General features: G+C 44.1%; 2 protein-coding genes and 1 long non-coding RNA gene across 6 annotated transcripts in view; 1 reads left to right on the top strand and 2 right to left on the bottom strand.

Annotated features, from left to right (window-relative positions):
* Positions 1-1,491: 1,491 nt before the first annotated feature.
* On the bottom strand, positions 1,492-4,941 carry Rpl37a (ribosomal protein L37a). The gene is made up of 4 exons (XM_003462072.5): positions 4,757-4,941; positions 4,254-4,382; positions 3,765-3,847; positions 1,492-1,632 (listed from the first exon to the last, which is right to left on the bottom strand). Exons 1-4 carry the CDS (start codon positions 4,757-4,759, stop codon positions 1,569-1,571), a joined length of 279 nt encoding a protein of 92 aa, XP_003462120.1. The 5' UTR covers positions 4,760-4,941; the 3' UTR covers positions 1,492-1,568.
* LOC134473339 (uncharacterized) lies at positions 4,857-12,130 on the top strand. Of its 4 annotated transcripts, XR_010043575.1 has the most exons (4): positions 4,857-4,938; positions 5,744-10,268; positions 11,143-11,224; positions 11,649-12,130. It is a non-coding gene; the product is annotated as an uncharacterized LOC134473339 (long non-coding RNA). The 4 variants fall into 4 exon arrangements; XR_010043576.1 differs by having other exon boundaries at positions 5,744-8,456; positions 9,316-12,130; XR_010043574.1 differs by having other exon boundaries at positions 5,744-11,224.
* Smarcal1 (SWI/SNF related, matrix associated, actin dependent regulator of chromatin, subfamily a like 1) overlaps positions 7,652-18,214 on the bottom strand; it is a 49,712-nt gene continuing 39,149 nt past the window's right edge. Inside the window, exons 13-17 of the mRNA XM_013160147.3 lie at positions 16,405-16,507; positions 14,049-14,231; positions 12,927-13,027; positions 11,957-12,047; positions 7,652-8,367 (exon numbers count right to left, since the gene is read on the bottom strand). Coding sequence (XP_013015601.1) covers positions 8,128-8,367; positions 11,957-12,047; positions 12,927-13,027; positions 14,049-14,231; positions 16,405-16,507 — 718 coding nt within the window. The 3' untranslated portion in view covers positions 7,652-8,127. The remainder of the gene's footprint in view (positions 8,368-11,956; positions 12,048-12,926; positions 13,028-14,048; positions 14,232-16,404; positions 16,508-18,214) is intronic.

Below are 18,214 nucleotides of genomic sequence, written 5' to 3'. Positions count from 1 at the left end.
GGTCACTACAAATCCCTGGTCATTTGGTTTGAATGCCCCATCTAACTCATGTTGAAACCTGATTACAATAGTGTCAGAAGGTGGGACCTCTCAGAGCTGTTCATTCAGTGAAGAGGACTTCATGGATTAATGAGGGGCTGGTTCCTTCCCCACCTTAGCCCCTAAACCAACCTCAGAATTGAGGTTCCCTAGATGGAACTTTTCCCTAATTCACACTTTGGCCAATTCCTTCTCTTCAGCCCACTACCACTCCGCCACCCACCACCAGAACACCAGTGTTGGTCAGTTCTCTTCTCCCAAGATCCAGGTCTCTGCACTCCTAACTTCAGTATTCTGGATCCAAATGTGTCTACCTGGTTGTCGGGGAAGGGGAGAGATTAGAAAAGGAAAATGTTAACTACTTGTGACTAAACTGCAGCACTCCATTTTGTAATTCTTTTCCAACTATTATATTCCTAAATATAAAAACATTTTGGAGTTGGGGGGAGGGGAACCCCACTGTGACAGAACTGCCTCTTACAACTTTCAGAGGAAGAAAGAAACTACCATTTTAATTTGGCTCCTTCGTGCTAAAACATCACTTTCAATCTTTGCTGGATCCTCCCAAAATTCCTAGTCTTGGTTCTTGACTCCAAAATGATGTGGCTCACATAACCACTTAATAATCTTCAACACAGGCCTTGCTCATTTTTATGTCCTATGGCCAGTAAAATAGTGGGAATCATTAGTATGGAAAAAGGAAGAACACACACACTCTTAAATGTAAGATAGTCAAATATTGTTAGAAAAACATGGGCCAGGGCTGAGGATATAGCTCAGCAGCACATAAACCTGCCTGGCAAATGCAAGGTCCTGAGTTCAATTCTCAGCACCCAATAACAATAAAAATAGAAGAAAAACATGGGCCAGGGATTTATCTCAGTGGCATAAGAACCTGACTAGCAAGCACGAGGTCATGAGTTTGATCTCCAGTACAGAAGTAAAGAAAACCATGGGCCAGGAAGTATAAGTAATTTTCAGCTTTTGCTTCCCTGTGATGGTTTAGAAAAATCCCTACTTCCTTACCTACAATAATGCATCTCAATTATCTTAAAGATTTTTAAAACCTTTATTAGTACATACTTGCAGTACATGGTTGGTGCACCGAACAGTTCAACCATCTTTTAACTGGTGTCACACTCTGAAAGGATAAAGCAATAAAAATACTGGTCTGAGTCCAACCTGGACAAGTTAGTGAGGCCTTGTCTCGAAAAACATAAAAACTTTAACATGTACACAATATATATCGACATATCCCAAATCAACTGAATTGGCAAAAGCTAAGACACACACTTATCCTGTAAAATTTATATCATCTGACTACTGGAAGGAAAATAAGACAAAACGCTTCAGTAACCGAACTCAGCCAATTTCACATTCAAATTAGGACTTAATTTCCAAATCTCTTCTCAAAGGGCAATATTAATGTAATACAAATCAAAATGCCTAAAATTAATACACCAAGGCAATTTTATTACATAAATTAACCCATTTATTGTAGACTAGGGATGTTTCAAACAGTAGAGCTTCTACTGGTCTTTCAATTCCTTCAGTCTTCTGATGGCTGACTTGACTGTGACTGCAGAAGTGGTGCTGTTAAAAAAAATTTAGTTCCCAACATAATTAGGATGTTAACATGAAATAGCAAGTAAGTAAATCCTGCCTCACTGTTATCTTATAATCCCATAGGCTCTTTCTAAATTCTTCTCGGAGAAAATTATATGGAGATAGACTACAAATATTTTGCTACTCAATCCAAACATTTAACTAACATTAAGACTACTACTCATGCTGGGCGTGGGTGGCCCACAATCCTCCCAGCACTGAGGCTGAGGGGTGACAGCTTGGGTTCAAGGTCAGCCTGGAACACAGTGAGACTGTCTCAAAGAACTGCTCAGCACCAAACCTTATACAGGGTGTGGTGGCACAGATCTGTAATCCCAGCACTGTAAGAGCCTGAGGCAGAAGGGTCACAAATTCAAGATGAATTTAGGGAACTCAGCAAGACCCTGTCTCAAGATTTTACAGAAAGGCTGGGGATATAACTCAGTACATGTGGGCACTGAGTTCCAGCCATATTAAAGGGGATGGAGTGGGGGTTATATCCTCAAGCTCTTGCAGAATCAGAACACAAGCTCCCGCCATTTTATTTTCTCAAACAGTTAAAAAAAAGAGCAGCTGCCTCAAGAGCCCAAACTGGCTTCATTAAAAAGGAAAACATAAAAAGCTAACCGATTACCAGAATGGTATGGTAAGATACCAAGTTCTTTGAGACAGGGTCTCACTATGTAGTTTGTTGGAACTGGCCTCGAGTTCGCAGGCTCCACCCACCTCAGCCTCCTAAGTGTGGGGGATTACAGCGGTGCACCACACCTGGCCCTGCTGTATTGTTTTAAAAAGCAGCCAGGTGTGATGGCACATACCTATAATCCCAGCACTCAGAAGGCTGAGGCAGGCAGAAGTATCACCACAAATTCTAGGTCAACCAGAACTACACAGTACATTGGAGGCTAGCTTGAACTAATAGGGAAACCCTGTTCAAAAAAACCAAACAAACACAAAACTAGACCTGAAAATCTGTGTGGATCTGCCAAAATGGTCACTTTTCTATCAGAACTGTACGAAAAGCACCCTTTTCTCCATTTTCCCTTCTGCCATAACCCCTCCACAAGGAGCTTATAGATGTATCATTATTATTTGTATTTCCATGGTTAATTGTAAATAAACTAAAAACTTAAAATTCAATTTTTAAACACACTAGCCATCTATTATTGTGTGACTAGTAAATTTGTGGGGATTTTTTTGTTTTTGGTTTTCGGTACTGGGAATCAAACTCAAGGCCTCATGCTTAGCAGGTAGGTGTGGTACCACTGAGCTACACTCCCAGTCCCCTTTTTGTTTTTTGAGACAGGGTCTCACTACGTAGCCCAGGCTCAGCTCAAACTCACGGTATTCCTCCTGCCTAGGCCTCCAGAATGCTGAGATTACAGGTGGGTGCCCACGCTGGGCTGTGACTAGTACACTGAACAGCAGGGATACACACTCAAGACTGTCTCAGGCTTAACTCCCAAAATTAGAACCTTCAAGCAGCCGTAATTTCCAGTTAAGGGTTAGGCTAACAGTCAAAGCAAGCAGTAACCACACAGACAGATTTATCTCAGCAATGCTGAGTTAGCCCAATACTACAGTACGTAGAAAAGACAAAAGGTTTAGAGCCAGGCATGGTGGCCCAAGCCTGTAATCCAGGCACTGAGGTTGAGGTGGGAGGATCGTTGTGAGTTCAAGACTTTGGGGTACAAAGTGAGATCAAGGCCAGCCTGAACTGCATAGCGAGACCCATAAAAAAAGAAAAGAAAAAAGGTGATCCAAATGATACTTTTAAATGAACCAACGTGTTTTCAAACTATTTATAAAAACAACTAGTGCAAATCAAAATTCAGTACCCGTTCAGATCCCACTAATGCACCCAACACAAGAGAATGTTCAAACTGGTGACCATAAAACTCTACAACAGAATTGTGTAAATCAGATTTAACTTTTCTGTGGCTTTGTCTCTATTCTCTGAACAAGTGAAAACAAACCACAGCTCTGTAGAATTCAGAAAAGCCAGAAGCATCATTATTTTCTTGGTCTTGTGGAAGAATTAAAATTAGCCCATCTGGTGCCAAAACTGCAAATGGCTTATGTGTACCCACAGTTCCAAATACCCCAAGAAACGGACTCACTTGTAGGTCCAGGCACCACCCGCCACTGTCTTCATGCAGGAACCACAGTGCCAGATCCCTACAGCCCGTCTCTTCATCTTGGTCTGCAAAATTAAGAGAATCAATTTTCACCATTAACCCAAAGCGTTAGAGGAAAGCTAACTTTAGTATACAGAATGCAGTAAAATATTAAACAAAAACTTTCAACAAAACCACCAGAATGTTATTAGATGCAGATTGCCCTCTTATCCCCTTTTGATACAGAAACACCAGTAAAAACAAACTGACAAACTGACTTATTCCCCACAAAGCAGGCTTCGCTAGGCTGGGTCTTTTATTAAATCGCTTGTTTCGTTCCTTAGTGGTTTTTGTCCAGCTAGGAATGGTTCACAAAATCCAAAGTTACCACCCATACTCCGCTCACCAACGATAATTAGATGCATAATTTTTTAAAAAGTGTTCACCAGCATACAGAAGGAAACCAGCCCTCTCCCCAGAAGACCACTGTACCTTGCCACAGAAGGAGCAGGTATACTTGGCGTGCTGGCTGATTTCAATTTTCTTCACCATTTTCCGGAGGGAGGCACCATAGCGAGTCCCGTATTTACCGACAATGCCGACCTTCTTGGTGCGTTTGGCCTATGGAAAAGCAGGAAAGAAGCAGACGAGCTATGTCTGAGTTGGAACCCAGATTTTGCCATCTCTACATCCTGGTCCCGCACTTCACGTCCGCTGACCTAGTTCTCCTCACGTTTAAGCCGGAAAACCCAGTGTCCCCGCCGGGCCCCGTGCCCCGAGGGTCCTGCATGAAGCCGGCCCGGGTGCGCCGGGCCCCGCCAGGCCGCCCCCGGCTTAGGCAGCGTCCCTGAGTGCAGTTCCAGGACGTGGACAATGGCACGGGGCCCTGGGGAAACGCGGGACCAGGCCTATAGCCAGAGGTGGATGCAGACGAAGAAGCTGAAAGCTCAGATGTGGATGGATAGAGATTTAGGAGTTGACAAACTCGCACTCACCATGGCGACTCAACTTAGGCCCGGACCCAGAGAGGAAGAGACGCGACGCGCAGGCGCGGTTTTAGGACGGCGAGCGGAAGTGCGGATAAGGCCTCTCTAGGAACTGAACTTTGTGGTCTGGAGGTTTCGGTGTGCTTTGCTCCGCCTGCGAAATGTCTGGGGAGACCAATCTCTTCAACAGGGTAAATTCCTGCGCCACAGGTGTTGTAACGACACCTTCCGCAGATGCACGTCCGTATTACCTTTCATATGTCACAAAATAAGGAAACAGATTTTAAATGACTTGCTTAGGGGGCCTTGGCTTAGAGGAGAGCTTGTGACTAAATTTCATTGCTTTCAGCCCTACATTATACTTTCTAAAATGGTCAGACTGGCCCTAGGGATTTAGCTCAGAGGCGTAAGTGCCTGCCTGGCAAGCGCAAGGTTGTGAGTTTGATCCCCGGCACCAAAACGACAACAACAATAACAAAAAACAATAAAATGGTCAGACCTTGTGCTGGATGCTGGAGACAATGGTGACCAAAATTCAAAACTCGACTCAAAACAAGCTGCAGTCCAGCGGGAAAAGTTATGTGGTTATACTAAATTATGAAATTTCTCTGTCAGAGCCCTGAAGGAAAGGAAGATGGCTGTATGAGGACAGGATATGTAAGAGCCTAAAGTCAGAGAAAAGTCTGAGCTTTGAAGGCTGGGAAGAAGTTAACAGTCTCTGGAGTTTGTCCTTCTGGCTTCTCTCCGGTCTGTCGGGTCTGTCGGGTCTGGTGCCCCGCTCCCGGCCCCTCACCCACACCCCCACCTCCTTATCTCACAACCCATTCTTCTGGCCCCAGCCTGAGCTGTAACCAGAGCTCCGAGCACAACCTATTGTCTGTCTCCAAGAGATCAGCCACAGTCTGTTTTCCAGTTCAGGCTGGAAAAGGAGTAGAGACAAATGACACTAGTTCTTCATGCAAAACTCAACTGGAACATTTCACTGCTGTTTTTCAGGGCACGGCCGGAGAACTATTGCTATAACACTGTAAGAGAAACAGCAAGGGATTTAGCTCAGCTGCACAAGTGCCTTCCTGAGAAGCATGAGGTTGTAAGTTCGATCCCTCGTACCAAAAAAAAAAGGAATGTAAGAGAGAATTTGTAATTTCAGAACCAAGAAAGACTGTGACTACAGGACTACAAGGCATTGTGGGGTTACCTGGCCACGTTTCCTGTTATTCACAGAGTTAAATATTATCTGTCACACAGGTCACACATAACTTTGCATGTGCTTATGGTTTTCCTCATAATTATACTAAAAGCAGCATGTAGACAGTCACACAATTAACATGGCCTTAGAGAAGTGACTGATCCAATCTTTGAATTCTTCATGATTTGAGCACAGTGCTGCACAGCAAAATCATGGTGTTCAAGAACAACAGGAACACTTGAAAGGTAATAATATGGTAGGCACAGTCTATGGTTTACATATATGTTCCCACTTCATTTTTATTATGGCCCTTTACATAGGAACAATTATTTCCTTCATTATTAAGAGAGGAATTCTTGTGTAATGGTTGGGAACATGGGCTCCGAAATCACACTGTCTGACTTCGTGGTAGGGCTTTGCTCCTTCCTCGCTGTAAGACTTGTGATGAGTTATTTTATTTTCCTGCGTGTTGGTTTCCTCTGCTGTAGTCTGGGTAATAGTAATACTTACACTGAGGAGTCAATGAATTAAATACATGGAAAGTGCTTGCTGCAGGGCCTGCAACATAGTAAACCCCATATGACTGAAACCATTACTTTTCGAAATGAGTAATTTATAGCTCAGAGAGCCAGAATCTTGTGCCATGTCACACGAGGTGATAGGTCTAGTCAGTTCTCTTAATTGCTGGTTTGTACTAATCCAAGTTATCACACACACACACACACACACACACACACACACACACAAAGTACTTGACTTGGAATCAGGTCTCAGGCACTTGGCTCAGGCCTGACTCTGAAACTACCTTGTGGTATCATTTTGAATGAGCCACAGTATTCCAGAGAGAACCCTCTCCCCACTTCCCAGGAGGCAGTACCTTTATTTACAGAGAGGAGCTGGACTAAATGACCCCCAACTTCCCACCCATTTCTATCTTCTGTGGTTCCAGGAAGAGCTTCCAGATTCTGTGTATTGTACGGGCAGTGAATGACCATGCAATCACATTATCTCCATCTTTGAAAAATACAATCAGATTGCCTCAGACTGTTGCTCAGTATTAGCAACTTCAATTCCTACCCAAAGCTAACCCCATACTCCTTCCTATGACCTGCTCTGCTTCACCTGGCTCTTGTTCAGCTCTTCAGTGTTATTCTGTATTATCCTTCCTCTCGTATTCCCCCTTTATTGCTCTAACACTGAGGTGTCCAACACCAAGCTAACTACAGAGAGCCTGAAAACATGGGTAGTCCTATTTGGGATCCTGTATCATATGCACACAGAATCTCACAGCCTTGGTTAAAAAAAAATGTAAATGTCTCTTAAAAAAATTTTTTAAGGGCTGGGTTGTAACTCCATGGAGAGCACCTTCCTACCTTCCTAGCATGTGTGGTGCCCCGTGTTTAATCCCCAGCAGCAAACACACAGACACACACACCCATGTACACGCACACAGAAACTGCTTATGTGTCGAAATTATATTGGTTATGTTAGGTTAAATATATTACCAATTTCCTTTCAAAAATGCTCCCATGGAAAAGTTTCTATCACATACGTGGCCTGTCTTACTGTGCAGTTAGATCCCACAGCTCAGTACCTGGGGCTGGCAAATGGAGCACACTGTGGGGTCCAGCCTGCTGCCTGTTTTCACAGCCTGTGAGCAAACAATGGTTTTCACACTGAAAGTTATTTTTTAAATATCAAAAGGATAACTGTGATACGTGGTAAAGAAATTCAAATTTTATTGTACATAAATAGAATTTTATTGGAAGAGAGAGCTTATAACAATTGCTTCTCCCATTAGAGAAGCTCTGCAAAGGCACAAACTTTTTTGTCACTGCTGTTCAGCAAATTATTACTAACACCTAGGACAGTACTGGGCACATACTAGGTACTCTGTAAATATTTATAGTCTTTAAATTTTTTATAGCTAGATACTGGGGTAGTATAGGAATCACCTTGTTATTTAAAGGACATGAATTACCACTAATAAAAATTACTGTGTGCTTTTCTGAGCCAGAAAGGCTAAGATTAGTTCAGGCTCAGAGCAAGCTCCTACCTTGAGACACAGGAATGGCAATGCAGTTCCTGCTAAACTTGGAGACACAGGTGCTGCAGCATGACAAGAGGGACATAAGATTTATAAACAAAATACCTCACTTTATTTTAATAAATTCAGTGATTTTGGTCCCTCTTAGAAAGGCGAGGTAAAACTGTCCCAGTTATCAAAAAATTCAAATCTCCTTTTCGTTGGTGGACTGGCTGACAAATTATTTTCATCTAAGGTGTCTCCCAGATCACAGGCTCCACCTCCTGAGGTTCCGGAAGCACTTCCTGGGTCAAAGGACTCCAAGGCCTCTAGAAGCTCCATGTCAGTTCCATCTTCCTCAAAGGACTTCTGGAGCAGGTCATAGATTGTCTGCTGCTTTGGGTCCTTCATCAGAGAAAGAAAATAAAAGACAAGGGTGAACCCAAACTCCAGTGCGGCACCTCCTCCACGGTGGCTGGTGAGAGAGTTCTAAGGTGAGAGACAGCACATTTTAAGCTGTCAGGGAGCGATATGATGACAGGGACAGACCGTCTCAGTAACTACTACTAAAACAGCTTCCTGCTGTAGCTTTAGTGTGCGAAATCTTGTCTGCTGGGTTAGAAATGAAAACAAAGGCTGAGGATATAATAGTGGCAACCTGGCACTACCTGGCAAACATGAGGTCCTAAGTTTGATTCCCAGTACAAGAAAGGAAAGGAAGGGAAGGGAAAAAGGAAAAGGGAAAGGGCGAAGGGCAAAGGGGAAGGGGCAAAAATCATCATTCTGCTGATCTCTCCTAAGTATAAATTCCCAATTCTCCTAAAAAAGCTAAAGTTACCATATTACAGTAATACATGCATACCCAGCTTTATAGCAGCACAAATCACTATGGCAAAATCACGGAGGCAGCCTACATGTCTATCAGCAGATGAATGGATAAACAAAATGTGGTATATAAACACAATAGAGTGCCACTCAGCCACAACAAAGGATACATTTGACGGATTTGTAGGAAAATACATGGACTTGAGACCATAATACCAAGTGAAGTAAGTCACAGAAGGTTAACAATTACATGTTTTTTTAATGTGAGAGACATAACATAAAGAGCCAAATAAAAGAGACGTATTTAGAAATGGAAAGATAGACTCCATAGAGATAGGAAAGGGATCTTCCTAGGACAGAAAGGGGAAAGCGGGACAGGGGTGGTTGTGTGTGTAAAAGTAATCAAGATGCAATGTGCGTATCTATCAGTCCCCCAACCGGAATGTAACTACTGTGTATATTGCAAACATATACTAACAAAAAGTTCTGAAAAGCACATTCCCAACCTTGACCACTTTTATTCCACAGGTATGCCTGTAACACCTCCACTGACATCCACAGCTCCATAAAACTGAGCTACCTGAAATCAAAATGACCACTTCATCCCCTACCATCGCCCCAGACCAGTTCCTTCCTGGAAATCTCCCACCAGCCTCACAGACTCCTAGCCTGAAATCACAGTGTGTCGTGAATCCTTAGCTGATCCAAATGTGTCCCCACTGTTCTCGTCCATCACACAGCACACGTTAGGCAAGTGCTCTGCCACTGAGCTACATGCCCAAACCTCCTGCCACCCTTGTCATGGGCCGGATCACTTGGTGCCACAGGAACTGCAGCAGCTCAGCTGCTCTCCAGCCTCAGGCTTCTCCCACTGCTGTGGGCCCCCGTCACATCCTGCCTGATTTTCCCTCAGGCTGCCCTTTGACACAATTTCCCTTGTCATGCCACAAATGGACTCCCTGGTGTCTACTTCTAAAATTGCTTTTCTGGCTTTGCTGGGCTTCTGCAATTAGATCTCAATCTAAATGGCCACTATTTGTCACTGTTTCGGAACAGAATCTCCAACATTGGTGAAGTTCCTGGAAAACTGATTGGAAGCAGGTCATGCAAGAACTCCAGATTACTCCATTAATCTCCACCGGCCAGCTCCTGGCCTTTCAGGATTCCAGCCTTTTGCCAGTGATCTTAAAGATCATTAAGGTCAATCAACTACAATCTGCATGTCATCTTGAACCTAAATACTCACCAATCTCTTTTTTTTTTTTGTACTGGAAATCATACTCCAGACCTTGCCCTTGCCAGGCAGGCGCTGTGCTGCTGAGCTATATCCCCAGTCCATCGGCCTCTTTCTCAACAAGTGCAAAGTCAAGAAATGCCACCTTGCAAGGCAGTCATTCCAAGGAGAAATGCTTTTTAATGTGCATTCAATTACAACAGTGGCCAGACTATAAGGAAGCTTGGAGCATGCATAATTAATTGGAGTAAGTTCTATGATCAGATTAGTATTTAATTTCCCCTCTCAGAAGTAAGGCTTAGTGAGACCCAACCTTTTTGGCTTTTGTCTCCCACAAGGGGCCAACATTTTCATTTTCTAGCTGTTAATGAAAAATTTCATCCCTATCTTAGTAAGAAGTTAGTTATTAATCAAAATAAATATTGATAAATTTCATTTCATTAAATTTATCTTGTACTTTAGGCAGAAATTCATAATTCAGAGTAAGAGAGGGAAAGGCCAGAATAACAAAAATGAGTTTGAATGAGAATTCTTTAGAAAAAAGGCTTTTTTCTCAAAGGGCATATAAGTACCTAGGTTCTATTAGAATAGTCACTACTCAACTGCATTAGAGTTCTTTCAAAGACTTTTTAAAAAAGAGTGTTTTAAACTGTCCACAGTACTGTATGCCTGTGGTCCTAAGCACTCTGGGAGGCTGATGCACAAGGATAGCAAGTTTGAGCCTAGCCCGGGCAACTTAGTGAGACCCTGTCTCAAAATAAAAACAGGAAAAGAGCTCGGGGATGTGGCTCAGTACTAAAGCCCCTGTTTCATTTCAGAGCTCCCTGCCCACAAAAGGTTATTTTAAATTTGGCTTACTAAATTATTGAAAAGGATAATTTATAGTTGAGATTTAAAAACTTGCTTGCTATCAAAAAAAAGAAAACAAAACAAAAAAAAGCAAAATTCAAGAAATAAGTGATCTCTGACTCTTATTTACCCCAATAATTAAAATAAGGGAAAAAAGATTCAGTTGCTAAGTAACTGGAAATGAATGATGGAACCTTCAGACTCTTGAGTCTTAGCATCCCCTGCAGGATGTTGCCGATTTAACTCATTTCTGACACTCAGCGATTCCACAGGAGGAAAGGCCCCTGGTAGCCTAATGAGCTGCACGGAGGACACCTTCCTGCACGAGGCTCAGACTTCCCTCACGCTCTCCAGGTAGGAACAGCTGCCCCAAAAGTCACCCTCCAGGAGGCAGAGCCTCCCAGCTTTCCTTTCCCTGTCCACCACTGAGCCGGAGAAAGCAGACATAGCTTTGGAGGTCTCGGAGCACCTTGCTGGATGGCGTCTCACCAAAATGGTGAAGAGGCCGTGACAGGACGTGGGTCCGAGTGTGCAGCCAGGGCAGGCGTGGTGGCCCCAGGGCTGTTCTCTCCAGGTGTGCACAGACAGATGTTCACTGGCCTCTTATGCTACCTGATAATGCCCTTTTTATGTTGCGATAATGTCTTATTAAGTTGTTTAGCCTGGCCCTAATGTTTGATCCTTCTGCCTCAGCCTCCAAGGAGCCTGGATTACAGGCATGCACTACCACAGTGGGCTTAGAACTGCCCTATTTTTAATATTTTCCATTCTATACCAGGGACCAGTCTGAGATAGTACAACAATCCAACAGTTGCTGCAAGGAGTTTGCCATCGGTTTCTGAGGATCTCAAGGAAGAGCAGCATTTGGGAAGGCTGATTTCAAGACTGTGGGACACGCAAGCAGGAGGAGTTGACCTGACTGCTCCCCAAAGAGATGCACACCCGGGTTGAGCGAGAATGATCACAAGTCCACTGCGTTCCGCTCTGGGGCGGGAGGAGTTTCCCAAGGTGACTCACACTCAAGGGCTTGGCAGACAGCTTGATGCCCCCTCTGCCCCTGTGACAAACAACCTTGCAGCATGTTACCTTGTAACTGGCGGCTTCTGTCATTTCTGAGAAATTGGTCTCAGAAAGCCCAGCTTCCCCTAAAACTTTAATCTTCTCTTGAATGAGAGGCCTGCGGGGGAGAGATGAGCTGCATGAATACAATCTGCACAGAAACAAGAGACTGATTAAAAGGGGGCCACTTTCCTCACTCTGGCGGGACTATCATGTGTTTAGCACCTCACAGCATTGCGTCTCACAAGGCACAAACATCCATCCTGAAGTATTTGGCCACTCTTGATTGAAACCAACCTCCCATTTAGGGCTTACAACGGCAGGTTCAAAATTTCAATGCGAAAAAACTCCAATGGGAGACGTATAGGAAGTAAATGCTCTCATTATAAAAACATTTTGAACCTGGTGATGTCATTAGCTGCCCACATAACAGAGGTCAGTAGGTTACCCGTGTACACTGCAGAGATCAGACACTGACTCATAGGGCTGGACACAAGGACAAGCAGTGGACAACACTCAGATCATTAAGACACTTAAACTGGAAAGAGGAAAGAGCATTTTGGGAAGTTTTGCTTAGTTAACAGACACAAATCCCCAGGGTGGAAATGCGATTCCAGCTGTGCTGAGACAGTCCATGCTTGGTGACTTTCTCTATAAGATGTGGCTGAGAGTAAACAGGCAAGGGAGATTATCCCCACCCCAGCCAGAACCCTCAGGATGGACAAGGATGCTTTACGAATGTTCCATCTGTGTTTCATCACGATTTGATCCCAATCAGTTCTTTCTCAGTCCAAGTCACCTCCCCTTAGTCCTAAAGATCACCTCCTGTACCCCAAAGCCCCAGAGAATGCTGGTGACAGAGGCCGAATGTGATGAAAGTGACAACAGGTCTCTGGAGGGCTCCCGATGGCAGAAGCGGAAGCACAGAAGGAGCAAGGACACCTGCTCCGTGCTCATCCTCGCTCGGCTCCACATCCAGGCCACCCAGCAGGCATACCAAAGGTAGTCATCAGCGGTGCCTCTCGCCACCAGGTAGTGAATGCCCACAGAGCTCGTCTGTCCGATGCGGTGCACTCGGTCCTCGGCCTGGATCAGCACCTGTGTGTCCAAGGGTTAGGACGGCTTGGTGAAGATCTATACCCAAGCCTCATCTCACCCCCTTAAGGCTTCTCACTGTCTCTCAGGTCCTGTCACCTAACCACAGAGAACCACACACCCCTGCCTGGGGACCAGCACCTGCAGCAGGACATCTGTGGGTGGCCCCTTGGTGCCGAACACCTGGAGGTGCCGTGAGTGGGACAAACAGTGGAGACTTCATACATTTCTGTTCCTGTCTCTGGGAAATAAAGTTACTTTCCAGATAGCCAGAACATCACATCCACGGTTGAGTGGCGTGGTGTTTCACAGGGTAGTGAGCCCTGTAATACATAGAGTTTTTTTTGTTTTTGGTACTGGGGATCAGCTCACGATCTCATGCTTGTCAGGAAGGCACTTATGCCGCTGAGCCAAATCCCCAGCCCTACTGTTTTTATATTACAGATGGCCCCTGCCTTGAAGTTTACCCATTATTACAGCAGTTGCTGATAACAGAACATTAAAAAATTATTCTGAAGTTTAGGAGAAATCTTTTGAGTTTAAATAAGTGTCTTTCATCTACTGCCTTCCGCTGATTACGGTGGGGGCACGGAGTGGCATTCAGGGAGCAGCCAGCACCATCATTCTGTGCACAGCCCTAAAGCAGCTCACGGACGTGGCTAATAAAAGGGGCCTGGGCTGCAGCCTCCTGTCTGCTCTCCTGGGTGCAGCTTCAGTCCCAGCTCATCACTTGGACTCTCGGTTCCCAGCTTCCTTCCGGACAGAGGCAGCCTAGGATTCCTCCACAATGCTGCTCTTCCACTCTTCCATTGAGCAAACAGAGTCAACAATGCTAACAGTCATCCAACAGACATGCAGCGATTAAAGGAAGTGAAAGCAAACATGTGACTATATAAGCAGGGTGACTTATGAGGATGTACGGAATACAGAAGAAAGTGAACCTGGCCTTAGGGAAAGCTCACAGAACCGAGTCCTCCCTAAACATGAGCACACCCAGGGGTGTCCAATCTACTGAGTCTCTTACCCCTGGGTTCCAAAACAACTCAGCAAACACCACCAAGTCGGCCGACGAGAAGGTGAGGCCCATGTTGGCGGCGGTGATGGACAGCACTGCCACGGCATGCCTCTCGGACAGCTGGAACTGCTGGCACAGGTCCTCTCTTTCTGCCGACGGGGTGGACCCATCAATGCGGATATGGGGCACATGCTGCAGGGACAGAGTGGAAACCAACATGGGCTGCTGAGCAAGGCGCACCAGTCACAGCTCTGAGGACAGAGCCACACTCCTGCTCTCAGGGCGCTCCCTCTCTTAAAATTATACTGAGACCATTGTACCATTGTATGAAATAACAGAGACCCTATGTGCATGGCGCCAGCCTCACTCCACGGAAACATTCTGGAAAACTACAGTACATCCTGATCAAGAGGCTGACTTTGATAAAATGCACTGAGCTTCAAATATCCCATTCCGTGGGTATTTTCTACACATTTTATCATTCACTCAGGTTTTCTTACATCCCCCTCTCCACAGTCAAGACGCCAAACAGTTCCAACATCACACTATCCTTTTGCAGCCCTTTCAGATCCTTCCTTTTCCCCTGGTCTTTAACTTTTGGCAGCCACCAATCTGTCCTGTATTTCTACAAAGTCTCATTTCACAAAAGCTAAAAAAAAAAAAAAAAAATTTAAAATTAAAATGTTTATCTTCCATTCAGCAGAACCTTAAGTTAAAAAAAGAATGATCAATGTGATCAATAGTCAGAATTTATAAAAAAATTTTTCTACATCACTAGAAAAAGCCAAACTAACAGAAATACAGGTAAAGAATACAAATAGAATCCTTAAAGAGAGCAAAAATGGCTAATAATAAGATAAAAAGGTATTTTGCCAGTAGTCCCAGAAGTGCAAGTGAAGCCAGAATGAAAGTAGGTTTCATTTCTCTGAACTTGCAAAAGTAAAACGCCTCACAAAACCAAGTATACAAGCAGAACAGCCACAATTCTCACACGCTGCTGCTCAGATCAGGACTGTGAACAGCTATCCTGGACAGTCAAGATGAAGGTGAGTCTATCCGATGACCATGCAAGCAATACCATGCCTGGACATATACAGGCACACAGAGACATGGACAGGAACACAGGCTCATATTCAAAAATAAAAGACAGCAAAAACTGCCAATAAAATTGAATGTCCATCAGCAGGAGAACGGATGAACTTGGACACTCACCCAGGGAGACAGTCCTGGGCAGAATGAATGAGCTACATGTTATTTACACTGCACAAAAAGTCTCAAAAACCATGTTGAGCAAAATAGCAAATTGCAAGATGCGTACTCTGTGCTACCATCTATGCAATTCTGTGTGTGTGTGTGTGTGTGTGATCGAACTCACAACCTCACACTTGCCAACAGGCACTTAGGTCATTGAGCTAAATACCCAGTCCCCCATTTATGCAATTTTAAAATAACTGGAAACTGTGTATTAATTAAGGATATAAGCTCTCAGTGTGAGGTACGGCACTATGGAGGGGAAGGGTACACAGTAATTAAGGGTAGTGATGCTGTCTTTGGGGAGGAAGAAATGGAAATGGACTCAGCATACGAGGGGCCCTAAGAATTTGATTATTGAAGACTAATATACCTTAAAGGCTAGAGATGTGATATAGCAGTAGAGCGTTTCCCTAGCATGCTTAAGGCTTTGAGTTTGAGCCCCACAATATAAGGATAAATAAACAAAAGTAAACCTTTAAATGAATACAGTGAAACTTTTCATTTATTAAGTCTTCGTATATTACTCTGTACCTGTCTGTATGTTTAAACATCACCTAAGTATAAAAAATGAAGGAAGACAAAGGGAAATCATGTTTCTAAGCTTAATTAAAAGTGAAAACAGAGTGAACTTACAATGTGTTTAACTTTAATCAACATCCTTAGAAAACCCTCTCACTTTGCTTTTTGATGAGAGTCCTAAAACTGTGTGGGGTAAACACAATGCTATGTGAATTAATAAAGGCAGCTGGAGAGCTATGAAGAGGAACAAAAGGGGTACAGGAGGACATTCACAAAAATACTTGACTCCCCAACAATTTTCGCTATTCCGTCTCTGGCCACTTTTGTAACTATGGATGCAGGATAATGAAAGAGACTCTGGGAGATCTCCTACAGCAAGACCCTGGGATCTCTATCCAGAGACAGAGACAGTACGGTGACATAGCTGGGGGAACAGTCTCATCCCACTGTGCTTCTACAAGTAAGAGCTCTTCTTTAGCAAGCTTTCAGCAAACCTTACAGTTGCCTAGATCCAACGTAACCCTGCCCACAGCATCCTGATGCAGGGGCTATAAAAGTCAGAACCCTTTGCTGAATTTTGAAGGCAGCTCACCTTTCTCTCCAGTTCCTTAGTAATTGCATCCAGGACCATCTTATGGTGTGCAAACACAAGGAACTTCTCTCTTCCACTCTCCAGGAGGTCCAGGATATATTCACTGTATTTGACAATGAAATGCAATAGGTTCAATATATACTCTTCCAGTTGAGGTAAAGTCACTGATGTTTACAGCAGACTCCTGGAGGATATCTCCCACCCCAGCCCACTCACTCCCTGTTCTGGGAGCTGACCTGTCTTCTCCTCCCGCACATCAGCTCAAGGGAACTCTAGCACATTGTGCAGCTGTGGGGAAGACATCACGCACCAACCACAGAGCTACACTTTTGAGGCATTTGACACAAATACATTGAAGTAGGCTTATGCTTTATGGGCCTCTGGTATGCTACTGAGACATTCTTATTAACTGCGGTCACAGAAGATAATTTACCACTTTCACTTGGGCAGCTGCTATCACTACACTCTGCAACACAAAACACAAAACGGAAACGCCTAAGTAGGGGGTTAAAGCACTCTGGACAGCACATGCATTTCTGGAACTCAGCATTGAGATATAAGTAACTATGCAATGGGTTTTCAGGTTGTCCACACCATGCTATGTAGACTTCAGACAACAGGGCCCACAGTCAAGTCAATGGTGACTGAGCTCTTCAAGACAAAGGAACATGGTAGGCAGTGTCTTGTTTGCTCAGTCTTCCTTTAATTTCATTCTCTTCTCCACCTACTATTTCTAACTTCTTCTTATCTTCGAGCCCTGGGACTACAGAGTAAGGAACAGTCATCTAGGCAGGAGGCCTTGATTTTCATGGCTTCCCCCTGGACTTGCACCCTGGAACATGGTAGGCAGTGTCTTGTTTGCTCAGTCTTCCTTTAATTTAGTTCTCTTCTCCACCTACTATTTCTAACTTCTTCTTATCTTCGAGCCCTGGGAGTACAGAGTAAGGAACAGTCACCTAGGCAGGAGGCCTTGATTTTCATGGCTTCCCCCTGGACTTGCACCCTGGATTTGTAGTGGTGGTGAACCTATGGCACATGTGCCACAAAGGGCTGTTTGCATCATTGAAAGCTCTAAAAGGTTCACTATCACTGCTGCAGTGGGTTCACAGCCCCCCAAGAAGAGGTCAGCCTGCAGGGACAATGCTGCTTGCAGCCAGGGGAAAGTGAGCTCCCTCAGACACCGGTACACTTGCCCGGCCTGAGGTCATCCCCAGGTGTGGCCCTCCTTGAAGAAGGACAAATCACAACAGTTTCCCATCACAGGCAGATAGGTGTCTGCTTGTGTCTAAGAAATATTTTCAAACAACATTCCAACTGACCACGGTAACAGACTCAAGTTCAACTCATGAACTACTGTACTAAAAGAATCTAATTATTGTGAGACATAAAGAATGCTACGATACAAGTAAAAGTTTACTGCTACAGCTTCAAAAGTCACAGGGCTGCAAAATGAACTTGGTGAGCTCATAAAAACCTCAATTTTGCAATGTCTCTTTCTCCTTCACATCTGACAGTGCTTTACTGTTCTACTTACTAAAATCCCTCTGTTACCAGGCTGGAAATACTTGCTTAACACAATAACCTTGGCTGTTATGCTGAAAGATGCCCATTCAGATGAAAACAATCAGTAACAAAAAAAGGGGGAAGGCAGCTCGCAGAGGAAATTGAGGTTTTAGGATTTATAATCTAATTTGCCCTTAACTACAAGTGTGACTTGGAAGTCCAGAGATGTTTATAAGATTTACTCAGTGACTGCATTTTAAAAATGGCACCCAAGTGATTTACTTCACTGATTTCACAAAGATGCTGT

This window comes from Cavia porcellus, unplaced genomic scaffold (assembly GCF_034190915.1).
Source record: "Cavia porcellus strain 051 isolate PalLab524CR breed Dunkin Hartley unplaced genomic scaffold, mCavPor4.1 scaffold_26, whole genome shotgun sequence".
Lineage (NCBI taxonomy): Eukaryota > Metazoa > Chordata > Mammalia > Rodentia > Caviidae > Cavia > Cavia porcellus.
This window is presented reverse-complemented; position numbering and strand designations above follow the sequence as displayed.